This window comes from Pteropus medius, unplaced genomic scaffold, assembly GCF_902729225.1.
Source record: "Pteropus medius unplaced genomic scaffold, Ma_sr-lr_union100, whole genome shotgun sequence".
NCBI classification, from domain to species: domain Eukaryota; kingdom Metazoa; phylum Chordata; class Mammalia; order Chiroptera; family Pteropodidae; genus Pteropus; species Pteropus medius.
Window position 1 is genome coordinate 520,147 of NW_024351073.1, and position 22,756 is coordinate 542,902.

Sequence of the window (22,756 nt, forward strand, 5' to 3'; positions counted from 1 at the left end):
ATAGCTGCATTAATGCTCTGTTATTTGAAAAACAAAATCAACAAAAAATGGGAGAATTCAGAAGTATAAAAAAGACCTGAATAGAACCATTTCTATTGGGAAGGCTACTTCTAGTGTAAAGGCATTTCATTACATGTCTATTCTTTCAGCTAGCACTTTTGTATAAAACTGACAACATGGTAGTGCTCATGAAAAACGAAGAAAAAAGCTACTATATTTCTATGACTACAGAAGGAACAAAACAGTGGTTTAAATTTCAGTTTTTAAGAATATGTCAGATCTTCCCTGGAATATATGTAGTTTTTCACTCCGCCTCAAAACAATTAAATATGGCTTAAGTGAAATATAAATTGTCTGTCTAATTAAAATGTTAATGACTTTTAGACACATTAATAGCTATAATAAGAGCCAAAAAATGCAAGGCTTAGGAATGTCTGTAAGAGCTCTTTGACACCCAGACAAGTTGAAAATGGGTTTTAATCCTAAATCTGTAACTCACTTCCTGCAAACCCATCAGGAAGTCAAGTCATAGCTCTGAGTCTGACTGACCTAAGATGAGAGGGTCAATGGTCTGTTCTTCTGGTTTGCTGTTAGAAGAATTAACTTCCTTGGAGAATTCCATTTGGATCCTGACCCTTTCAAAAACAAATAAACCCAATCTCTATGGCTCCCACTTTCCCAAGTTAAACTTTCCCTACCCCAACCCATTTTGAAAAGTTTTGGATTTCAAAGGCATATTCTAGCACTGTCTCTTGGTTGCAGAGACCCAACAGATTCTAAGCCTAGTTAACTACTTACTTCCTATCCGCATCCTCAGAGCAACATTTTATTGCTTTTATAGAGTTGCCACCTACATGAGTAATCTAGATAAACATAAAAAATATAAATATTATGTCGATGAGATTTGCTAAGAGGATAGAACTTAACTGTTCTTACCAAAACAAAAAAAGATAAGTATGTCAGGTGATGGATATGTTAATTAACTAGATAGTGAGAATCCTTTCACAATGTATATTAAATCACCGTGATGCACACTTTAAATATCTTGCAATTTTATTTGTCAATTATACCTCAAGAAACCGAAAAATCAATCAATCAAATAAGATGGCCTACAGCTCTCTCATCTCCTGAAGATACCTTTTTGGGACCATGTGCAACTCTTTAGAGGACAATTTGAAAATCACTACTATCAAGGAACAGAAAGAATGTTTTTAAAATGTATAGGTAGTCCCTGAGTTACAAATTTAAAATGTGTTGACAGGAAAAAAATTTAGAAAAGTAAATGACTATGTAATCGATTCTAAAAAAAAAGACATGTGAACAAAAGAAATTATAAGAGGAAAAGAGTTAATGTGTGGCATAATTTTTTTTCTTTTAACTATTTCTCCTTCCTTTATTTCTTCTCTCCACATAGAATTCTTCTTATGAGAGTAGGCTTCTTCCCATGTCTTCTGGACATTTGTGCATTGTAGCATCCCAGGTCTTGCCTTCTGGTATTTAAACCCCTCCACTCTTCTCCACTCTTAGAGCATAGATGGCCTCTAAACTAAAAGCCAAACAGGTCAGATGCTTGCTTCCCAAGGTCCCTGTGGGTGGAGTACAGTCCTGGGAGCAACTAGTTACGCATTTTCCAACTCAGAATAAGACATAAGATGCTCATGACTCAGAGAAGAAGATGTGGTGGAGAAGACTACAGTGGGAACAAGAGTTCAGAAATGTCCTGTTTCCCCATGGTCGCTATTTCTTCCACCACTTCAACAACTAATTCCTGCCTGGGGGTTAAAGAGCCTCCCTGATGACTTCCCCAGCTTTAAGGTTCATGATGCTGTCAGCAGTCTAGTGAGTATTTAATGTGCTGTGCTGAATGAAACTTCTAGAACATATCTGGGAGTTGAAGTCCTTGATCACTAGTATAATTTACCTAGTATTGTCTGTAAAGTGAAGGAAGTAATACCATTTAGCTCTTCATTTTATAGTTTTAAAGAGGGCTTTGCATAGTTCTTGGAATAGAGTTAGTCCGTAATAAATAGTAGTTCTTATTACTGTTGTTACCAGTTCTATTACTAATTCTGTGGCTATTTTTACTACTATTATATCTTGCCTCTACTAGCTTATGAACTCTCAGCCCTTGGATCCAGTTCCTTCAATTAGACAGCAGTTAGTCACCTCTAACAACAATGTTCTCATTTTTTGGTCTCTGGTTTTGTCTCTATGCAAATTCTTTCTGCCATATTTTCTTCTTCAGGTATGGTTTATGTGAATGTGGATGTGAATGCATCTTCTAGAACATAAATAAATATAAGATGATGACATTAGTGGCATTTTTATTCTTTTCTTCCTAATTTTTAGATATTTGCTTTGGTATTTTTCTTACAAGAACTATATATTACTTTAATAAATAAGAAAGGCAAGAAAGATATTTTAAATTATATCCTTTTGACATATACCACTATTCCATTTTCATTTCTAATAGATTTAATTCTTTTGAATAAGATGTACCTTCCTTTGTTATATTCCCATTTTTATTTTATTCAAACAATTCTGTAGTAATACGTGGTAATAGTTATGAGATCCTATTTACTTCTCTGTTACAGTTCATATTCTCCCTGATTATATTTGTTTCTTATGTCCTGTCCTGTAACATGTGTATTTCTCAGGATCTATCACTTCCAAACATGTTAATACTTTAACATATTCATCTTTTCATGTTTCCTCTCGTATCTTATGTTTCTTTTTTATGTTTTAGAAAATGTCTGTCATGTTAACTGATGCCCAAGTTATAATAGTGTTAAACCCTTTGCAGAAAGTTCTCTCATGGTTATACTCCAATTCTTAGTTGCCCCACTATATTTAGATTCTTCCTCCTCTGTCAGAATTCTTCCTCCCAAAGGAGATCTCCACCTCTCTTGGGGCACTCCATTCCCTATTTACATAGGTTGGTCTGGGTCTAGAAACTACTCTCAGGAAATCTGTGGATCCCATAATCCATTATATCCCAAATTCTGAGTTATTCAGCTCAGAGCAACGCCAGAAAGACTGGAGAGTTGGGGGACAAGTTACAGAATGGGATATGGCATTCTAACATCTGTGAGTTGCAAGTATGTCTCCTTATTCTTCCTGATAATCCAAATGGATCGAAAACACACATCCACAAACATCTTCCTAAGATAAACAAAGACCATGCTATAAATCCTTATTGAACTAGATAAACATTTTCCTAATTATAATTAATAGGGTTGTCCCCTGACTTGACAATATAATGTACAGGGGTAAGAGTCCATCTTCCTGTTTTCAGATTGTGTTCACGGGCCTATCAAAACATAAAAAAAACAGACAATTCCAGTGACTTTTAACTTTAATGATGGCAGCTCAGTCTAAAAGCTGTATTCAGTAAACACTAATCAGAATCCTGGGCAGGGTGAATTTCTGTAGTTTATAAACAGGAAAAAAGGCACTGTGATGATCCATTCTTCTTTTGAGTAAAAGAATGGAGCTGTTGTTCATGGAATTAAGGAAACATTACACTTTTAGTAATTAAAATCTTAAAATAAAAATAACTGTTAGATTAATTTCGTGGTTGCCCATTTTAGGGGGCGGTGTGTGGTGTACTGGGGGAGATTGTTTGAATAATCTCAGAGTGTGGAACAAATTTAGCCACAATATTTTAGCCAATATTCTTTCTAATAACTAGACATCGAGTCATATATGTATAATAGTTCAAATATAAATCAACTATATTGCTTTCACTAAAAGAGTCATAGTTATAATTTCCATAAATTCTAATGAACTTTATCTTATGGCTGGGAGCAGTATAGCATACTGGAGCACAGGTTTGGGACTAAGGTGGATGGAGTTTAGATCTTGGGTCCTCTGAATTCTCACTTTAACTTCATATAACATGCTTAAACACTGCTTCAGTTTCCTCATGTAGAAAGGGGGTAGAGTTCTGTTTTTTTAAGTGAAATTGTTGTAGTGATTAATAAGGTAATATATTTAAAATAACTGATCTAGATCCTGGCACACAGTATAATCCTGAGGATTATAATGACTCATTCTTCAATAGGAAACAACGCTTAAGTGCCTCAGAGTCCCTCGCCTTCCTGCCCAAGATTTCTCAATGCCAGAAGGGACTTCCTTATTTCCTTCTCTCCTTATATTATTAATCACCATGTGAATCAGTGGAGGTGGATAGCAATCATCAAATGTTTAAATCTTGGCAAGTCTTTTGGAATGAATATTCATTCCAGAAGGACAACACACCTCCTAAATGGACAAGCAAGAGGTGCATGGCACTGCTTTTGTCCTTTCCCATTTCTCATGATTTTATTCTTCCTCTCAGAACTGTAGGTATCTTTGACTTAACCTGCACTCTTCTTTTGTGCCATAATATGCTATGTTCAGATTCAACAAACACCAGGCCTTCATCTAAATCATGGGGCTTGGCTAAAGAGATATGGAAGTAAAAGTGATTCACTAATGGGAAACAAAAGAAAAAGCAAGGTAAATATGTGATCCCTCTCACTTTTGTGGAAAATATGGAAGTCACGTGTGGTTATGCTGTGCTTATTTATAAAGTACTGGTGTTTAATAAAAACTTGAATTAAAAATCAGGTATTTTCTCTGTTCTCCACTTTACTTTTCATATCTTATCAATGGTGAATGTTAACCAATGTCAGCCCATAGAACTGTAAGATATGTGACATGTATGATTATCATTATAGTTCTCTCCCTCAAAATTTCTGAAATAAATTTGAACAAAATGAATAAAAAATGATGGATGTACCAAAGTCCTTATAGGAAACTGCACACTCAAACAGGTTAATTGAGGATAATTTAGTAAAAGGTCTATTTACATAACTCTTAGGAGAATTAAAGGAAATCAACAAAAAATAGCGTATTTATCTGGGGAAAGGAATGAGAGAAGCAGAGAAAATCAGTGTATTTTTATTTTTATTTTTTGACTAATTGAATATCTGTAAGAGATCATGAGTATTAAAGGCTTAGTCCTCCATAAAATAATGTAGTTAAAATAGCAATCTAATCTTAAAGGTTCATGGCCATTTCCTCTTTTGTGTTCCCATTGAACGTCATACTCAACTCTAACACTTATGACATTATCTACTTGTCCCACTACCTAGTAAGCTCTGCCAAAATAATCATCAGGCATTAATCATAAATGTGCTCACTTTACCACCCTTTCACTTCTCAGGTACGAAAGAGAATAGAAGTGTTTGGTTTTTTTTTTTTTTAAAGCTTGGAAATAAATACGCTTTGTAAGTTTGACAAAGAATACAGGTAAATAAGGAAAGGAACTAATGTATCAAGACTTTGGTTAGGCAACTATGTTAAATGTTTGACAGATTACTATCGTTTCTATTGTTTGCTATGATATTTTACTCTGGAACCATTTGATGACTTCTCTGAATTCTGAGCAGTGCCATGGTAAGCTACTTCATTGCTACAGTATAGCAACATATACTCTTAATAAGATTACATCCCCATTAAAAAATAGACAGTAAAGTTGGTTTGAATCACACTCTCCATTAGATATTGGCACTGGGCATGCCCCTCGTGGACCTCAAAATCCAGCTCTGTTTCATAGTAAGTCTGGAAGGAAATATATCATTAGTTGATATGGAAGTTGAGACTCCATCCGCTTCTATTATCATTAAAACTCTATTGGGGAATTCATCTCTCTTGGTCAAAGAATTCTGCTCCCATCTACATGGCCTGACAAATTTTTTGTACACAGAGCTGCCATATTGTTCTAATAATGCATTTACATTACAGGAAACTGGCAACATTAAATATTTACAGAGGTGAAGAGATCACAGAAAGACTGCCAAAATACCATGAGTTCAGCCAAAAGCCCAAGGGATAGTACACAGTAGGTAATGCTTTCTACTCTTTCTGTCTGAGGAAGATCAGAAGTGGCTATTAGACTTTTTCAAAGTAATATTCTTAATCATGATTGCTTAGATAAGAATCTTGTTTCTGCTATAAGATACAGAAAGAAAGAAATCCTGTTGACTCCTTTAATAAAATACCATGACTGGGTGAGCTACAGTGTATTTCTATCTTCAAAGGAGCTATAAGAGTGAAGTGACTTGCCTGTATTTAGTAAAACCTATTTTAATGGTTAAGGATTTATGATCTGAGAGTTTTCAAAGGAAATGCATTCATTTTAGTGCAGTTACTTAAAATGACAAATTTTCTGTTGCTTTTCCTAATTTCATTCTCATTTGATTTATATGAGATTTTGGGAGAAATAGCTATTCCGCATCAGTTTTTCAGATAATTATAGCAAAATTTTATTTTGGTCACATTGAGAAAAATATTAAAACTGTATTTAAAAATGTTCCACGTGGATCAAGTTCATCATTTTAACCTGAATACCTCTGGGCTCTGCTTGCCTATGGGACATGATGTCTTATCCCGCTGTATTCTTGGCACTCAGTGCTGTACTTGGCATATCCATTCATTCAGTCAGTTACCATTTAGTATCTGCTTTGTCAGTGGACTAACAGTAACCAAACACAGTCCCTCTCTTCCTGAGTTTATTGATTTAGGAGGTATTCACATATATGTATTAAATTAATGAATATTCATAACTCAAAACTCATCTGGCTTATTGCCTTTATTTACAGATATATGACCAGTAATCCTTCCCAGCTATTTTGGAGTATCCCTCAGGAGTCTTCCACATACTTGGAAAAAGGCCTTTAAATATTCTTCTTCTTTATAATTATGAAAAACTCTCGTACTTACTATACGTCAGATCTGTTCTAAGCACTTAATGTACTTTAATTCACCTATGTTATCTTCCTAACAACCATAGTACAAGTACATAGTACATTTTGCATAACAAATGTGGGAGACTTTCCTCCACCTTGATTTCTACTGTGTTAGCTATTCCTAGAAATATTCCATGAAACTGCTCACCAGTTGATTGCACTTCTGCTTATAAATCCCTCCCTCCACAAGTATGTCAATTAAATAACATTTTAAATGGCATGTCCTTCCAGTTTTGTATAAGTAAGTATATTATTTATATTCTATTTTATACTATTTTACAATCTTTTTTTTTACTCTACAGTATATATAATATTGAGTATGTTTTTGTATTCTTTGCTATTTAAAAACATGATTTTCAATAACTATAATGGATGGGGTCATAATTTATTTATCCAATTTTGTGTAGTTGGACATGTATGTCATGTCCAATTTTACTCTATAATAAATCACACTATTGCGGCGAACATTGCTGTACACGAACCATATTTCAGTTTATGTCTCTAGGTTGTAATGACTACAAATATAACATTAAATTCTATCAAAAATTATACACACTTTAATGGATTTTGTTTTTACATATAGATAACTCATACCTTAACTCACTAAATTCAATGCATTTTATATTTCTACAACAAAAACCCAACAGATGGCATTATTGGTAGACATTTTCAAGAATCAAATTGGGTGCAGCCAATGCTTCCAGTCAAGGAACAAGGCAGGATGAGAATTTGTAGAACTGACAACTTTACCAAGATTTATATGCTAATTTTTTGGAAAACTTTTGAAATAGTTCATGTTCAAATTCCCAGATCTACCATGGACACAGAGGGAATGAAGGCATCTAAACATTAACACATATCAGAACATCTACACCTTTTTTTTTTTTTTATTCTTTTCAAAAACATCTTAATGAGAGGCCAGCAGTGAATTCAAGTTTTCCAATGCCAGGTTGAGAGTGCCACACCATCTCACATACCACTCCCATTGGAAGCTCATACTATCCAAGTTTTCCCATTCCCCAAACTATCTTTTTTGTTCTTTAAAACTCCACAGCCTACTATACTATGAGTGCAAGTCTCATTAAGTGTTTAATAAAATATTTGTTAGTTATTTTTTAATTGAGAAAGTTCTGTTCTTTTCACTTTAAGGAATCATTTAGGAGACAAACAACAACATACCATAATTAGATTTGATTGAATCTAATGGATTTGAATGTTAATGAAACAGTACCTCCAGTGTGTTTTGTTTCACTTAAACCTGGATGACAGTTAAGCAGTTGTCTTGCTTCCCCAACCTGCCACACCTACTTCTCCCCACCATCACATTCAACACTGTTACTGTGCCATCAACATTGTTTGTCTGAAAGCCTTTGAATCAACTGTGGATGAGGTTGGATAGGGAGCTCTCAGCTCTTCCAGCTGTCACCTCCCATGTCAGTTGCCAAGGGAACCATTTCACTGAGTCAACAATAAAAGACTCATCAAATTTCATTGTTTTTTATTTTTGCCTTGATGAGAGCCACTAAAATGTCCTCTTGCATGAGAGCACAAGTGCCAACCTTGTCTCCCATTTCTTCTCATACAATCTGAAAGCAATCTTCATTCCTAGTAAGGGATGAAAGAATTTTGACAAGCCAGGGTTGTAAAAGTTAGCTGAGGTCAATGCCATAGAAACAGCATGCATTTGTTCTCCAAAAGGAAAATATAAAATTTGATATTTTGTAGAATTTAGACTTTTTGGTTACATGTCCTGTTTGATCAGAGTGGGATGGATGGACTTGTATTTTATTTTGACCAGTGTTTTGATACATCAGTGAGGCAAATGATGAGCCTGCTCTCTGAGGCAGGACAGAGTCTAAAATTCCTTTGTTTCCTTCTATGGTATTCTTATCCACTGGTACAAGTATAATTCTCAACAAATGTAGAGAATTGCTCACTAGTGGCACCTGTCAACTTATAGAAGGTCTTCTGCAGTGTTTTATAATATCCAGCCAAGTTACTGTCTGGAAATATCTAGAGGTTGGTGAGGAAAAAGCTCTGTAGCCTTTCTACTCAATACACCTAGCCCTTACCTCTTTTGAGTTGTAAGTGGTACAGATATATGAACACAAGGAGAAGGAAGTCACTTTAAGGAGAAAGGATGAGCCCAGTGTTTCCCCTTGTGAGAGTTTAGGGTGACAAGAAAATAATTCTGCCTATCCACCCCCTTTCTCAATCTTTTATGCAGAAAATATGAAGATAAAATGGGCATTCTGGGCAATTTTCACTGGGGAAAAATAAAACAATGTCCTAGGATAACTGAGCTGAATAGAAAGGCAGGCAGGTAGGGTCTGTTATGGGAAAAGCCAGCCCCACTCTTTTTACCTAGTTTTCTATCTGGTACAGGGAAGTGTTCTGATTGCTTTTACTATATTTTTGTACCAGGTGATCCACCTCTTTCTGAGCCACTTCTCAGTTTCCTATTTATCAAAAGGTGATCATTTATTATCTGCATCTGCATCACCTGAGGTTTTTAAAATAACTCAGTTTCCTGGGCTGGACTCCAGACCTGTTGAATCAATCTCTGGGGGTGGAGGCCCAAAATCTACATGTTTAACTCATGAAGACAATGCAAGAGTGTCTGTGGTAGCAGCAAAGACTCCCCTAAAGGGAGAGGCACAGGGAAAACACAGAACACAAGTTATAAATCTGGATGAACTCTGGGGAGAGGCATCTATGACATACCTGAAGTTATTTGAAAATGTTTTTGTATGTGTCTACATACATTTTTTTCTGATGAAGGGTTTTAGATCTTTAATCAGATTCCCAAGGGAGTCCATGACCCTTCCCAAAATGTTGGGAACTATCTGTCCATGGGACGTTTGAGTTGATATCAGGAATAATGCAGGTAGCCTCAAAATAAAATATCTTGAATAACTTCTTCACTCGCTCTCACTCCTTTCCTTTCCTCTCCGGCAACACTTCCCCCTAACTTGGACATTGGAATTGGCCAGACTCATCAAAATCTCAAAAACTAAATTTGGTTGGTAAGCAAATAAAATGATACAGTGAGTATTTTAATGGCTTTCCTTTTTGGACTAAATGATTGCCTCAAACCAGAACACAAAAGGTTAATTTTGTCCTCTGCCCACATTATAAAAACAAAATCATTGTTGATGCAGTCACTTCACTTCTCCAAAAACCAAAGTGGTTTCTGAGAAATCTCTCGCCACTTTGAAGAGTGACTGATTAGAACACTCATGAGTAGAGAAATCAGATTAATTGGCCCAGGGTATGATGTGAGAGTGTGTTCTTTAATGAAGATGGCTGAACAAAATGGATGCACATAGCACTCATCCAGAATGGTTCAGGGGACTAGGGCCGTATTTCTCTGAGTATGGTTAGAAAACTGCATAACCAGAGGTTTCTCGGGAAGCCTGTTAAAAATGTCAATTCCCTGAATGCATCCAGATCTTAATAATCAGCATCACTGGTGATGGGGCTGGAGAATCAACAGTTACAACAAGTATCAAAGAGACTGGTGACTGTGAAACATTCTAAAGTTTGAGAGTTCTCAAGTAACATTTCTCCTCAGTCATCTTTACATAAGGATAAAGGTTATTGACCCTGGAACCTGAAGCACATTATCAATCAATAGCAATAAGGGATCCAATCCCTATCACAGGGAATTATAATCCTGTCCAGCTGTTTATTTCAGAAGGCTGAAAATTGGAAAACAATTGCATAATCATAAAAAGTCTGTCCTGGACACAATTAAGAAGCATATTACACTATTGCATTTAGTGGATATCTTAAAACTTCGTTATTCTACATTTGAAATATCTCATTGTACGTGGTCTCCTTTCAACCTAAAGGACTCATTTGACCTAGGTGTGAAATGTAAATTTCAAAATTATAGAGCAATTCAAATTCCGCCTCTAAGGCTTTCTGATTGATAAAGGATGTTCGGAAGTGAGTCTGTCCATCCCCTGCTCTAGGCAGGCATGGGGAAGGGTGGAGACTTCACATATTATAATTTACTGCTCTCAGAAGGGTGTGTATGTGAGACCAGGGAATCCATTCCCAATTTGGTCAGTCCCAAGAGAAACAAAACATGTCTGTTTTTCATTCTTTTCCTTTCATTAGTCTCTGGAATTGTTACTAGAGTTCAGACTCAGATGTTTCTCGGATGGTCACTGTTTTCACACCAAGCATTTCTAAGGAAGTTGAGAAGAGATCTGTAGCCATAAATAACATAATTAATTTGTCATCAGATAATTAGTAAGAATGTCTGCTATGTCCTCTTGTCTATTTTTGCTCTCTCCCAATGTCTATGCAAAGGAGAGACCTGCCTCCCGGAAATAAAGTTGTTTTCTTAACATGTCCTTCATTTTTAAAACAGAAAAAAAAAAAACAGTGTTAAAGCAAGACACTAAATTCACTAGGAGGTATAAGCAGATCAGCAGATATAAACTGATGTCAAAGCGCTATGTCCACCCCTGCCTACTATCACAAATTTCTGTGGGAAACGTTTGCTGAAAGACCTTTTGTACAAGTCCTCCAAATGAAGTTAATGAGGTCATTTACATTGCCTCCATAAATATCTGAGGTATTAGAGTTTAACATGAAAATCTGAAAGATTGGAGTATAACTCATCTCTGCCGATATGGGTAGCAACTGCTAATTTATTTATCATGGTAATCAGAATAGTGCCCCCCCCACCCCAAAGATGCCCACAACCTAATCCACAGAATCTGTGACTATGTTACTTTACATAGCAGGGGAATTAAGGTTGCAGATTAAGGTAGCAACCTTAATTCCTAAGGTTGCTAATCAACTGACATCAAGAAAGGGATATTATCCTAGATTATTCAGGTGGGCTCAAGGTAAACCAGAAGGATCCTTTAAGGTAGAAGAGGGAGGCAGAAGAGTAAGTGTCCAAGGACAGGCATACTTCGGAGATGTTATGGGTTCAGTTCTAGACCACTACAATAAAGCAAATATTGCAATAAAATGAGTCCCACAATTTTTGGTTCCCACTATATGTAAAAGTTATGTGTACATTATACTGTAGTCTATTAACTGTACGATAGCATTATGTCTAAAAAAACAATGTACATACCTTAATTAAAATACTTTGTTGTTAAAAAATGCTAACCATCATCTGAGCCTTTAGTGAGTCGTAATCTTTTTGCTGGTGGAGAGTTTTATCTCTGTGTTGATGGCTGCTGACTGATCAGGGTGGAGGTTGCTGAAGCCTGAGGTGGCTGTGGCAATTCTTTCAAATAAGATAACAATTTGCCACATAAATTGACTCTTCCTTTCACAAATGACTTCTCTGTAGCATGCAATGCTATTTGATAGCATTTTACCTGCAGAATTTCTTTCAAAATTGGAGTCAGTCCTCTCAAACCCTGACACTGCTTTATCAACTATGTTTATGTAATATTATAGATCCTTTGTTGTCATTTCAACAATCTTCACAGTACCTTCACCAGAAGTAGATTCCATCTCAAGAAACCACTTTCTTTGCTCATCCATAAGAAGCAAGTCCTCATCCATTAAAGTTTCCTCATGAGATTGTAGCAATTTAGTCACATCTTCAGGCTCTACTTCTAATTCTAGTTCTCTTATTACTTCTACCACACCTGCAGTTATTTCTTCCACTGAAGTCTTGAAGCACTTGAAGTTATCCATGAGGGTTGGAATCAACTTCTTCTAAACTCTGATTAGTGTTGATATTTTGACCTCTTACCATGAATCAGGAATATTCCTAATGGCATCTAGAATGATGAATCCTTTCCAGAAGGTTTTCAATTTACTTTGCCCAGATTTATCAGAGAAAACATCATCTATGGAAGTTAGAGCTTTACAAAGTGAATTTCTTAAATAAGACTTGAAAGTCAAATTACTTCTTGGACCATGGGCTGCAGAATGTATGTCTTGTTAGAAGGCATGAAAATAACATGAATCTCATTGTACATCTCATTCAGAGCTCTTGGGTAACCAGGTGCATTGTCAATGAGCAGTAATATTTTGAAAAAAATCTTTTTTTCTGAGCAATAGTTCTTAAAAGTGGGCTTAAAATATCCAGTAAACCATGTTGTAAATAGATGTGCTGTCATTCAGGCTTTGTTGTTCCATTTGTAGAACACAGATGAGTAGATTTGGCATAATTCTTAAGGGATATAGGATTTTCAGAATGGTAAATGAGCACTGGCTTCAACTTAACATGACCAGCTTTGTTAGCCACAAACAAGAGCGTCAGCCTGTTCTTTGAAGCTTTAGAGCCAGACATTGACTTCTCTAGCTATGAAAGTCCTAGATGGCATCTTCTTCCAATAGAAGGCTGTTTCGCCTACATTAAAAACTGTTGTTTAGTGTAGCCACCTTCATTAATAATCTTAGCTAGTTCTTATGGATAACTTGCTGTAGCTTTTACATCAGCACTTGCTGCTTCATCTTGCACTTTTATGTTATGGAGATGACTCCTTTCCTTAAACTTCGTAAATCAACTTCTGCTCACTTTAAACTTCTCTTCTGCAGCTTCCTCACCTCTGCCAGCCTTCATAGAATTGAAAAGAGTTAGGGCCTTGCTCTGGATTAGGCTTTGGCTTAAGGGAATGCTGTGACTACTTTGATCTTCTATCCAGACCACTGAAACCTCCACATCAGCAATTAGGTTGTTTTACTTTCTTATTATTCATGTGTTCACTGGAGTAGCACTTTCAAATGCCTTCAAGAACTTTTCCTCTGCATTCACAACTTGGCTAACTGTTTGGTTCAAGAGGACTAGCCTATCAGGGCTTTTGACATGCTTGACTCATTAAGCTTCATCATTTTTAGCTTTTGATTTAAAGTGGGACACATATGACTCTTTCTTTCACTGGAACACTTAAGAGACCATTGTAGATTATTAAGTGGCCTAATTTCAATATTATTGTGTCTCAGAAAATAGGGAAGCCCAAAAAGAGGGAGACAGAGGAATGGCTGGTTGGTGGAGCAGTCAGAATACACACAACATTTATCAATTAAGTTTGCCATCTTACATAGGCAAGGTTCATAGTGCCCCAAAACAATTACGATGGCAACATCAAAGATCACTGATCACCATAATAAATATAATAATAATGAAAAAGTTTGAAATATTGTGAGAATTGCCAAAATGTAACAGACACACAAAGTGAGCAAATGCTGTGGATAGATTTGCTCAATGAAGGGTTGCCACAAACTTCCAATTTGGAAAAAAAAAAAAAAAGCAATATTGGCAAAGTACAATAAAGCATAAAGCAAAGTGCAGTAAAATGAGGTATGCCTGTAATTCATTGTGAGGACTTGACTTGCCATTGCTGGCTCTGAAGATGGAAAGGGCCTAGGAGCCAAAGGATGCGGGCAGCCTCTAGAAGATGAAAAAGGGAACGAAACTAATTCTTCCCCAGAGCCTCCGGAGTGTAACACAGCCCTGCCAACACCTTTACTTTAGCCAATAAGACCCATTTCAGACTTCTATCTACAGAACTGTAAGATAAGAAACCTGTGTGGTGGTAAGCCACTAAGTTTGTGGTACTGTGTTACAGTGGCAATAGGAAACTAATACATTCATCTAAATATTTATGTCTCTTACTTTTTCCTTTCGGAATAATTTTTTTAGTATTTTAAAAAATTAAACTGGATTTTTCCTCAAATGGAGGAGAAATTTCAGACTGTTTTCTGTTTCTCTTTAATTATCCCTATATCAGAGCAGTGCTTAATGTATTCTAGTTATATTAGACAATGACAATGATGATGACACTATAATAATGGAGAAGCACCAAGAGGGCTTCAGCTTTTGGGGAGTTAATAATGTCCAGGTCTGAGTTTGTAACTTTAGGAGTATTAGCTACCTTAGAGGAAAGCAGGCATGGGATGGAAAAGATGCTCAATCAGGAGAAGGTTTTTCTTGCAGCATATACTCTAAGGAGAATCTGTTTGACTGTGTTCATAGCACACAAAACAACTTAGTGATACCTGAATTTTAATGATGTGCAGGTCTTCTCAGGCATTATACGAAAGATGATAGCATTTATAGATTTAACTGGTTGAAAGTATATTTCAGCAATTTCTGTGATTCTTGGACAAATTCCATAATATCTTTTAAACTGCATATCAACAAGTCTAACTGCTAATGTGATTATAGTTTTCTGTTTTGATAAAACGTAAGCATGAAATTAAAACCTTGTCAGTTTGGTCCATATTAGATTCTCCTTAAACTAAAATGAAATTTAGATTACCTTTGCTGGCTTGGATAAATAGCCAAAATGGTAAGTTATACTTACAGTGGTTTTTCACCATTTAAAAGGATAAGGTATAATTTAGGCTTTAAAACACAATCAAGGTTCTGTATGTGGGTCTGCTGATTTCAGAATGAAAATCAGTTGATTGCATCAACTCTGTGCATACAGTTTTTCTGATTTTAAAGGGCCATCTGTAAATGTTTGGTTCCCTTTTCTTCTGCAAAAAAGGAAACAGTTCAGGATAGACCTTGATTCTCTTTTGTTCTACTCATTTATTCATCAAACACTACCTGAACATTTATTATATACCAGGAAATGCACTAAGTGATGGAAGAACACAGATGAGTGAGAAGTAGTTCCTTTCCCAAAAGAATTTGCAGCCTATAGAGATTACATTCTAATATGACGCCAAGAAAGGTCTGTTTCTTTGTCTTTAATACATAAAACATGTGAACCTTAATTGCCAAACATGGTTCATTTTTTCTGCAACTGAGTTTAATCAAACACATCTAATATGGTTTATAGTCGCCCCTGGTTTAAAAAATAAACCTTCAAAATTAATCTTTCAAAAACAGAACTTAGTAGTTCTTTATTTACATATCTACTGACATCGCCATCTATGTAGTCTTTGGTCTTTTGAGGGGATTGTAGCTGTTATTGAAGGGCCATGGTCAATAGAAATTTGGATTTGGTAGAAATAGTTTGGTGATAGTTGTAACTTCCCTGGGTATAGAAAGAATCCTAGGTCCTGATGAAAGCAGGGGATCATGAATGTGGGTGGGGTTAAGGAGGCTAGTAAGTGTATGCCTCATCTGATTAGTTTCTAAGCCCTTGCATGTTTAACTTTCTCCCAGTTAACTCCAGCCTGAGGAAACTATCTAAATCTAACCTACAATTTAAATAGCTGAAAGGAAAAAGGTCTCTATGTATTTAATATATGATAATTCTGAAAATGCAAAACAGTACTGAAACTAAAGAACGTATTCCCTATAGACATAAATTATTCTAATGAAAGAGGTAAAGGAAAAAAATTAAAACAAATCCCTTCAAGAATGCAGTGTTGTTGCTAAAACACAAATTAAAAAGAAAACTTGGACTGTAACACTCAAGAGCTAAACATATGGAATATTTCACATTGTTTGCAAACATAGAGTACAATTAGGATCTACATATGCTATTTGCTTTAAAGAACTGTACTCACCTTTGACTAAAACATGCAAATTAGTTCAACTAATGCGAAGTCCAAGAGCAAAAGGACATAAAACCATTTGTGTAGAAGAGCCAGGAAAGTGCAGACAATGAGAAGAGCCAAGAAAAAAAAAAAATACGACAATGATTTAAAAATAGGAACCAACAACAGTAAATGGAAGAAATATCACTCAAGGGATGAACCATGTAGACACCCAACACTCCTGTGCAGCTGCTCTGGTCTCTTTTCAAAATGTGAGCCAAGAAAATAACTCAGGGAGCTATTCTTGACTTTAAATGGGGAATACAATCCTGGCAATTTACAGGGATGCTCAGTGTTGATTAACACTGCTGGGGAATTTCAAATAGGCTAGAGCCTGCCTGAAAATTCCAGATGCTAAAATTGGCACATGTGCCTTCATATCAGAAGTATGCTCTACATAAAATGCAAACATACATAGTTTGTTTTTGTTTATCTTTATAAAATTCATAATTTTTAATTTTAAGTTCTTTGTGCAGCTACTGAATTATTTTATCTTGAAAAGTGTATGGGCCATTTATCATTCCCCATTTTTCATTTTCACTTTTCATTTTGCTTAAATATGAAACTAGTTTATTGGTAGAAAGAGATTCCATTTGTTGAATGCTTACTATTGGCAGATCCTGTAAAATATATAGAAGATGAGGCAGAATGTAGAATTTCTGAGCCTTTAAGGTGTTTTGGGAAAGAGACGGTATTGCAATGTAATGGGCTCAGAGCTGAAGCTTTGGTCTTGCTTCTTTTTCTCATTAGGAATATTTACATTCTTCCTTCTCCCTAAAGTATAAAATAACAAGAAAGAGAGCTCCATGAGTGGAATGAATAAAGGGTGATTGCATTTTTGCTTTGTGAAGTCTACCAACTGAAAATAAACAGCATGGCTATCACATAGGTTCTATTGCCCATACAAAATGTGCGTATTGCAGAGTTTCAGAAGCTAGCAACACAACACTGAAACTTCTATATTATAAATTCACTCAGGAAAATTTCCCCCAAAATAGCATAGTTATTCTCTATCAGGTATATACTCTTTTTACCTTCCTTCACTCTTGCTTCCTAAAAGGAACAGTGGCTTTGGTGAACTTTACCTGGGTTTGAATTCTGGCTCTACCATTTACTAACTGTATAAATTGCCTAATTTATACCTATTTTCTTCATTTGTCAATGAAGGATAATAATACTGCCTGTTTTAAATCTTAAATAAGATGATACATGTCTAGCACAATGTTTAGCACACAGCTGGCACTCAATAAATGCTAGTTTTTCTTTCCTATTGATCTTATCAAGTTTATCATTTTCCCTGCACAAATCTTTTCAAATAATTTTTCTTTAATTTCAACTATCATCCTTTTTATAAAACCAAAGAGTATTTGAGCTAAAAATAATCTTAGAGATTATTTGCTCCAAACTTTAATGGCTTAATATTCTTCATTAAGATCTAAGTATAGATAAGGAAACAGGCCCAGAGGAGAACTATGACCATTCAAGGTGGTAAGAGGTAAAATTTAATGGCCAGATCATAGGTCTTCAGTCAATGCGTATTCCCATGTGCTCCATTGCCTCCTTATAGATGGTTTACTAATTCAGAAAAAAATTAAAAACAATTGAGCCTCTTACAACACTATTTTTCATTCAAATGTTCTTCTTTGCCTTAAAGAAATGACAAATTGGACCTTGAGAATTTGGGCTTGAGATTTTCAATTTACATGTTTGTTTGTTTGTTTTGGAGAGTATCTGATGTGGGTTCAGGAACCATTTCAGACTCCAGGGCTAGCATTGCTGACTTGGAATCACGGTGTTTCTTTTCCACAGCAGTAGAGTTCTGGAATCCCAAATATTCTTTCTTCCCTGTGATATCTACTTGTTTAGTTTTGTTTTGATCTCAAAGAAGTAATTTCATCAGGAGAATTCTGTCTTAAAAGCTAAGAAAAAAGTTAAACTTCCTAAATTTTGACAGGGTGGGAATACACCCTAAAAATCAATTGCTTATCCAAATCCATTAAATTGGCAATTATTTTAACAAATGTAGGACAACCCCTCAGTAGCCAGGACTTGTGTTTTCAGACTAGCACTGCATTCACCTAACATAAATGAAGGAATGTATTCTCAGTTATAATGTTGTGAACAGTAGAAAATTCCATGTTAGCTTGGTTCAAAGGAGTTTATTTGTTGATATGCCAGAAGCATCTTATCAGTGGCTAGCTTTAGGTATTAAGCATTCTCACAGTGTGAATCCCCCAAGGAGGTGGGGGGAACACAAGAATAACAACAAAAAGAGTATGATGACGTTACAGAGTAAAACGTTCAGCAAAAGTAAGAAAATAAAATCATTTAGGATTTCTCTGTTCCAAAAAATTAGCTGGGCTCATAACCATTACCAGATATTCTGTTTAAACTGGTGAACAGTAAAAGATAACCAGGATTTCAGAACATCTTAGGATCTACGGTGTTCCAAAAGCTAATTAAAGTCTGGGGATGAGATGCTCAAATATAGTCATACACATGCCCACTCTCTCCCCATCACACATGCACATGTACACACATGCACAAACATGCTTTTCCTTTCATTATCTTCACATTTGACAAGTAAACTTGTCTATCCAGGCTAAACATTCTTAACCCTCTTGGTCAGCATTCCTTCTAGCCAGAATCCAGGCTTCTCTGAAGGGGTATTACCCAATATCAGGCTAAATGTGCTTCTGACCAAATTGGTTCATGTTACCATAGCAATATCTGCACAGAGTGTTCTTTCTTTCCCTCATCCTCCATTTGGCTTTTAAAATCTCAGACAGTGTCATTTAATTATATGAAACTACTATGATACTATCATAAAACCAGTCTATGGTATTGCCATTTCAAGGCATTATTGGTTACAGAGACAAATTGTTAAGAAAACGGGGGGAAAAGTGAAAACTTTTAGTAACTGAAGATGGGCTGAAAACGTCCCTGATGTTTAGCACATGAAACATTACTATTGTCCATTTCCTATTTTGGAGCTCATTAAGAAAACTCAATGACTCCTGCCAGATAGTATTTAAATTAGTTGAAGTTGAAGTTACTTTTCTGAGAACAGAGCCTGTGAAGTATATCCTGTGATTCCCAGCACAAAGTAGGTAGAAAGCACTGCTGTATATATTCTAAGATGCCATTGATTTAAAATGTACCATTATTTCATATATCACTAAGAAAGAAAGATGAGTATAAACTTTAATTTTAATACTGCGTAAAATGTTGTTCCGTATTAGATTACAACTGTGTTTTTAAGCAAAAACCTGAGATACTAATACATACATATGCATTCACACATGTTTATAACTCATCTTTTAAAAGACCATCAATGGGATTCATAGTTCAGCATTTATTAAAAGGCAAACTCCAGGATCCAAAGGTATGTATTGAGCACTTCCTATTTGTTAAACACAGTTATAGTTGCTCGAGATATGCCCAATAATATTTATGGGTCCCCATTCGGGGACTTTGTGTTTCCTTACTCCTGTAATTCTATGCTGTGTAGGTCTTGATTCCTAGAGAGTGGATGCTTCCATTGGGAGATATAGGAAAAGTCCCAATAAACTTAAAGCTATGACTAACTCCTGGTCACTTTGGGATCCCCAAGCCAGTAGACCATCAGACAAAGAACATTAACCATAACGACAGGGATAATTGACCCTGCTCATCATGAGGAAATAAGATACTGCTAGTTAATGCAAGCAGGATAATTTGCTGGGCTGTCTCTTTGTATTTCCATGACAAACTTTACTATAACAAGCAAGTTCAATAACTACGGGCTGACAAAAGTATGGTGACTAGTTGACAGGGCAAGTCAACTAGTCCTGCAGAGGTTCTAGCCAAGGGAGAAGGGAGTCTCGAATAGGTGGTAAATGAAGCAGATAGTGGTATCCCAGGACCAACGGCACCAGTGGAAGCTGTAGCTTATCTACATAACCTTCTTCTTGTAAGTTTTCCTAGAAAACTGACCATACAGAAACCTGGAAAAGCTGTGTCTAAATGGAGTTAGCTTAATTTGAGCACTGCAAGGCAGGTACTATAACAGGCCTTACGGTTGCTCTGCCCAGATCCACCTTACTGGGCTAGAACACCCATCACCCAGTTCTCATGCCTTAGCATCTGTTAGGGGCTCACAGCTATTACCCTTCTTCTGTCAGGAACCACTATAACTCTAGGGGGCAGCAACCATGCTGACACTGGACAAATTGTGGTGAAATTCAAGCTATATAACTTCCAGTGGAACCAAACTGGTTCCAACTAGTCTCCAGCTGCGACCACATCCTTGCTTAGTTTCTCCCCCTGCTCTATCCTTCTCTCACTCCCCGTCTTTTCCTGAAATCAAAAAATCTTCCTCAAAAAATCATTGTACGAGAACCCATCCTTGGCTCTGCCTGTAGGAAACCCTAGCTAAGAAAGGGAACAAATGGATTATTTGGCAGACAATCCCCTCCCAGTCACAGATGCTTTTTAAAGGAAAACCATTTCTTACTGACTCCTGTTGCTGACCAAAATCTCTTTTATTTTAATATTAATGAAACATGCTCAGATGTAAAGGTACTTGTAGATTCCTTATGTGATTATCTCCAATAAAATTGCAAAAGCAGAACAAACTTGTTAATTAGATTAACCAAAGCAAAAATAAAATTTACGACATTAATGTAATGTGACAGATTTGTTTTTCCTGAAGCTAAATTGCCAATTAGCTCCTGTATTCCTTTTTTTTAACCTCAACAATACAAATTCAAAGCATGTCATTGTTGTTATTGTTTAAGTATGTTCTACAAAATGTCATTAATAACGTCCAGGCTCTTTTGCTAGTTCAACATAATCAGCTCTCATTCTTAACTAAAACCCAGCTAGCAAACAATCCTCTAGTGGCGATTGTATAAATCCTCACTGATAACTCTTTAATGCTCTGTCCCTCACTAGGTAATGGTTCAGAATAAAATGGTGTAGGTTCTTTTGAGTTTGGTACATCTGTTTTGCATGCCTTATGAAGATTCAATGCTCTTACTACTTTAATCAATTTGTGTCACATTCATTCATGGAGTGCACCATAATAATATCATTTGAGATTTCTTTGGTGGGAGTACTATCAGAAACATAAAGGCAAATATGATCAGTGAAATTAGAAAGCTATATAGAAGGCCCTCGCATAATCCCATATATACTTATGTTACATTAGAGATCATCTACAAAATGAAAATAAACAGTTAAAAATTTCTCAACAATAATTCGTATATTCTCTATTGACACACACACCAACTCCTCCGTTTGTATGCTTTATTTTGGAAAGCAATGCACTAAAAAAATTGTGAATTCTCTTCTACTCAAAATTATATAAATAAATTTTACCAGTCTCAAAAACTGCCATAAACTATGTTGGTTCATCTGAAAAAAAAAAAAAAAAAAAGGCTTAGCCCTAGGATATGCTGCCTTTGCATTCCCACTGGAAGACACTGACTTTGCTTTAACAATGAGTTGAAACAATTACTGGTTTTCTGTCAGAGTTGTGCTTTAGCTTTAGGAGACATTTTCTCAATTGGATTTTAAAGTTTTCTTTTTCTTTCCAAGTAGTAAACGTTAATGGATAAAAACAAATCGTGGTTTGAAATAGTAAAACAAGATTTCTTTGCTTAAGAAAAATATGCATACTTTGAGCTGATTAAAACTCAATGTCGCCAATTCATATTAATTAGCAAGAAAAAATAAAGTATAAAAATGTCCTCTCCATCTCAAGTGGCTCTGTGAATGGATGACTTGGATATAAAGTAGCTGTTCTAACTTGACATTTGTGAAGAATAGATGTTAATCAAATTTTCCCTCTTTCCCCCTTTCATGAGCAATTAATTAGCTTAAAGAATAGGAGAGCTGCCATCTAACAGGCGATTTCTGTGATCTCTGCATTAATTGCCTGCTCTGATATGTGAAGGTGAATTCAGATAAATAAGAGAATTGTGGAAATAAATTATTTTGGTGTTTTCCTATTTTCTAATAGTAAACTTGTGTACAGACATAAGGCACTAGATTTTCAATGCCTATAAAAGGTTTTCTCCATCAAATTATGTCTGCCTCAAACTTTTGTGTTTCATGCATTGCTGTATTTAACCTCTCATTTGTGATCTCAGGGACAGAACATTTATTTTAAAAAAAAAACTGTTTCTAGAGGTCTATTAAAAGTTTATGATATTTTAAAACTTAGTGTTAATTTTCTTCTTAGAGCTAACTATAAAAATAGCATTATAAGAAGTGATTAGAAGAAAAGAAAAAGATTGGTCACAAGTATGTAAAGGTGTCACCCTTTAGGTCTGAATAGATTGGATTATTGTGATGTGACCCAAGAGACCCCTACAAAATTATCTGACTTATTTGGTATCTTGGGAAATAAGAGGTTCTAAATTAGAGAACTGTCTAAGACAGAGAAACCGTTGTGGTTAAAAACAGCAGATTTGTGGTCCTATAGACCTAGGTTC

General features: G+C 35.7%; 1 protein-coding gene across 13 annotated transcripts in view; it reads right to left on the reverse strand.

The window, feature by feature from the left end:
- The window catches only part of FBXO4 (F-box protein 4), a 394,712-nt gene that overhangs the window by 274,310 nt on the left and 97,646 nt on the right, over positions 1–22,756 (reverse strand). The window contains exon 7 of one of the 13 annotated variants that reach the window (XM_039842580.1): positions 17,019–17,051. The exons of the other annotated variants lie outside the window; for them this stretch is intronic. Coding sequence (XP_039698514.1) covers positions 17,034–17,051 — 18 coding nt within the window. The 3' untranslated portion in view covers positions 17,019–17,033. Of the gene's footprint in view, positions 1–17,018; positions 17,052–22,756 lie in introns of those variants that run through there. 13 annotated transcript variants of the gene reach the window in all.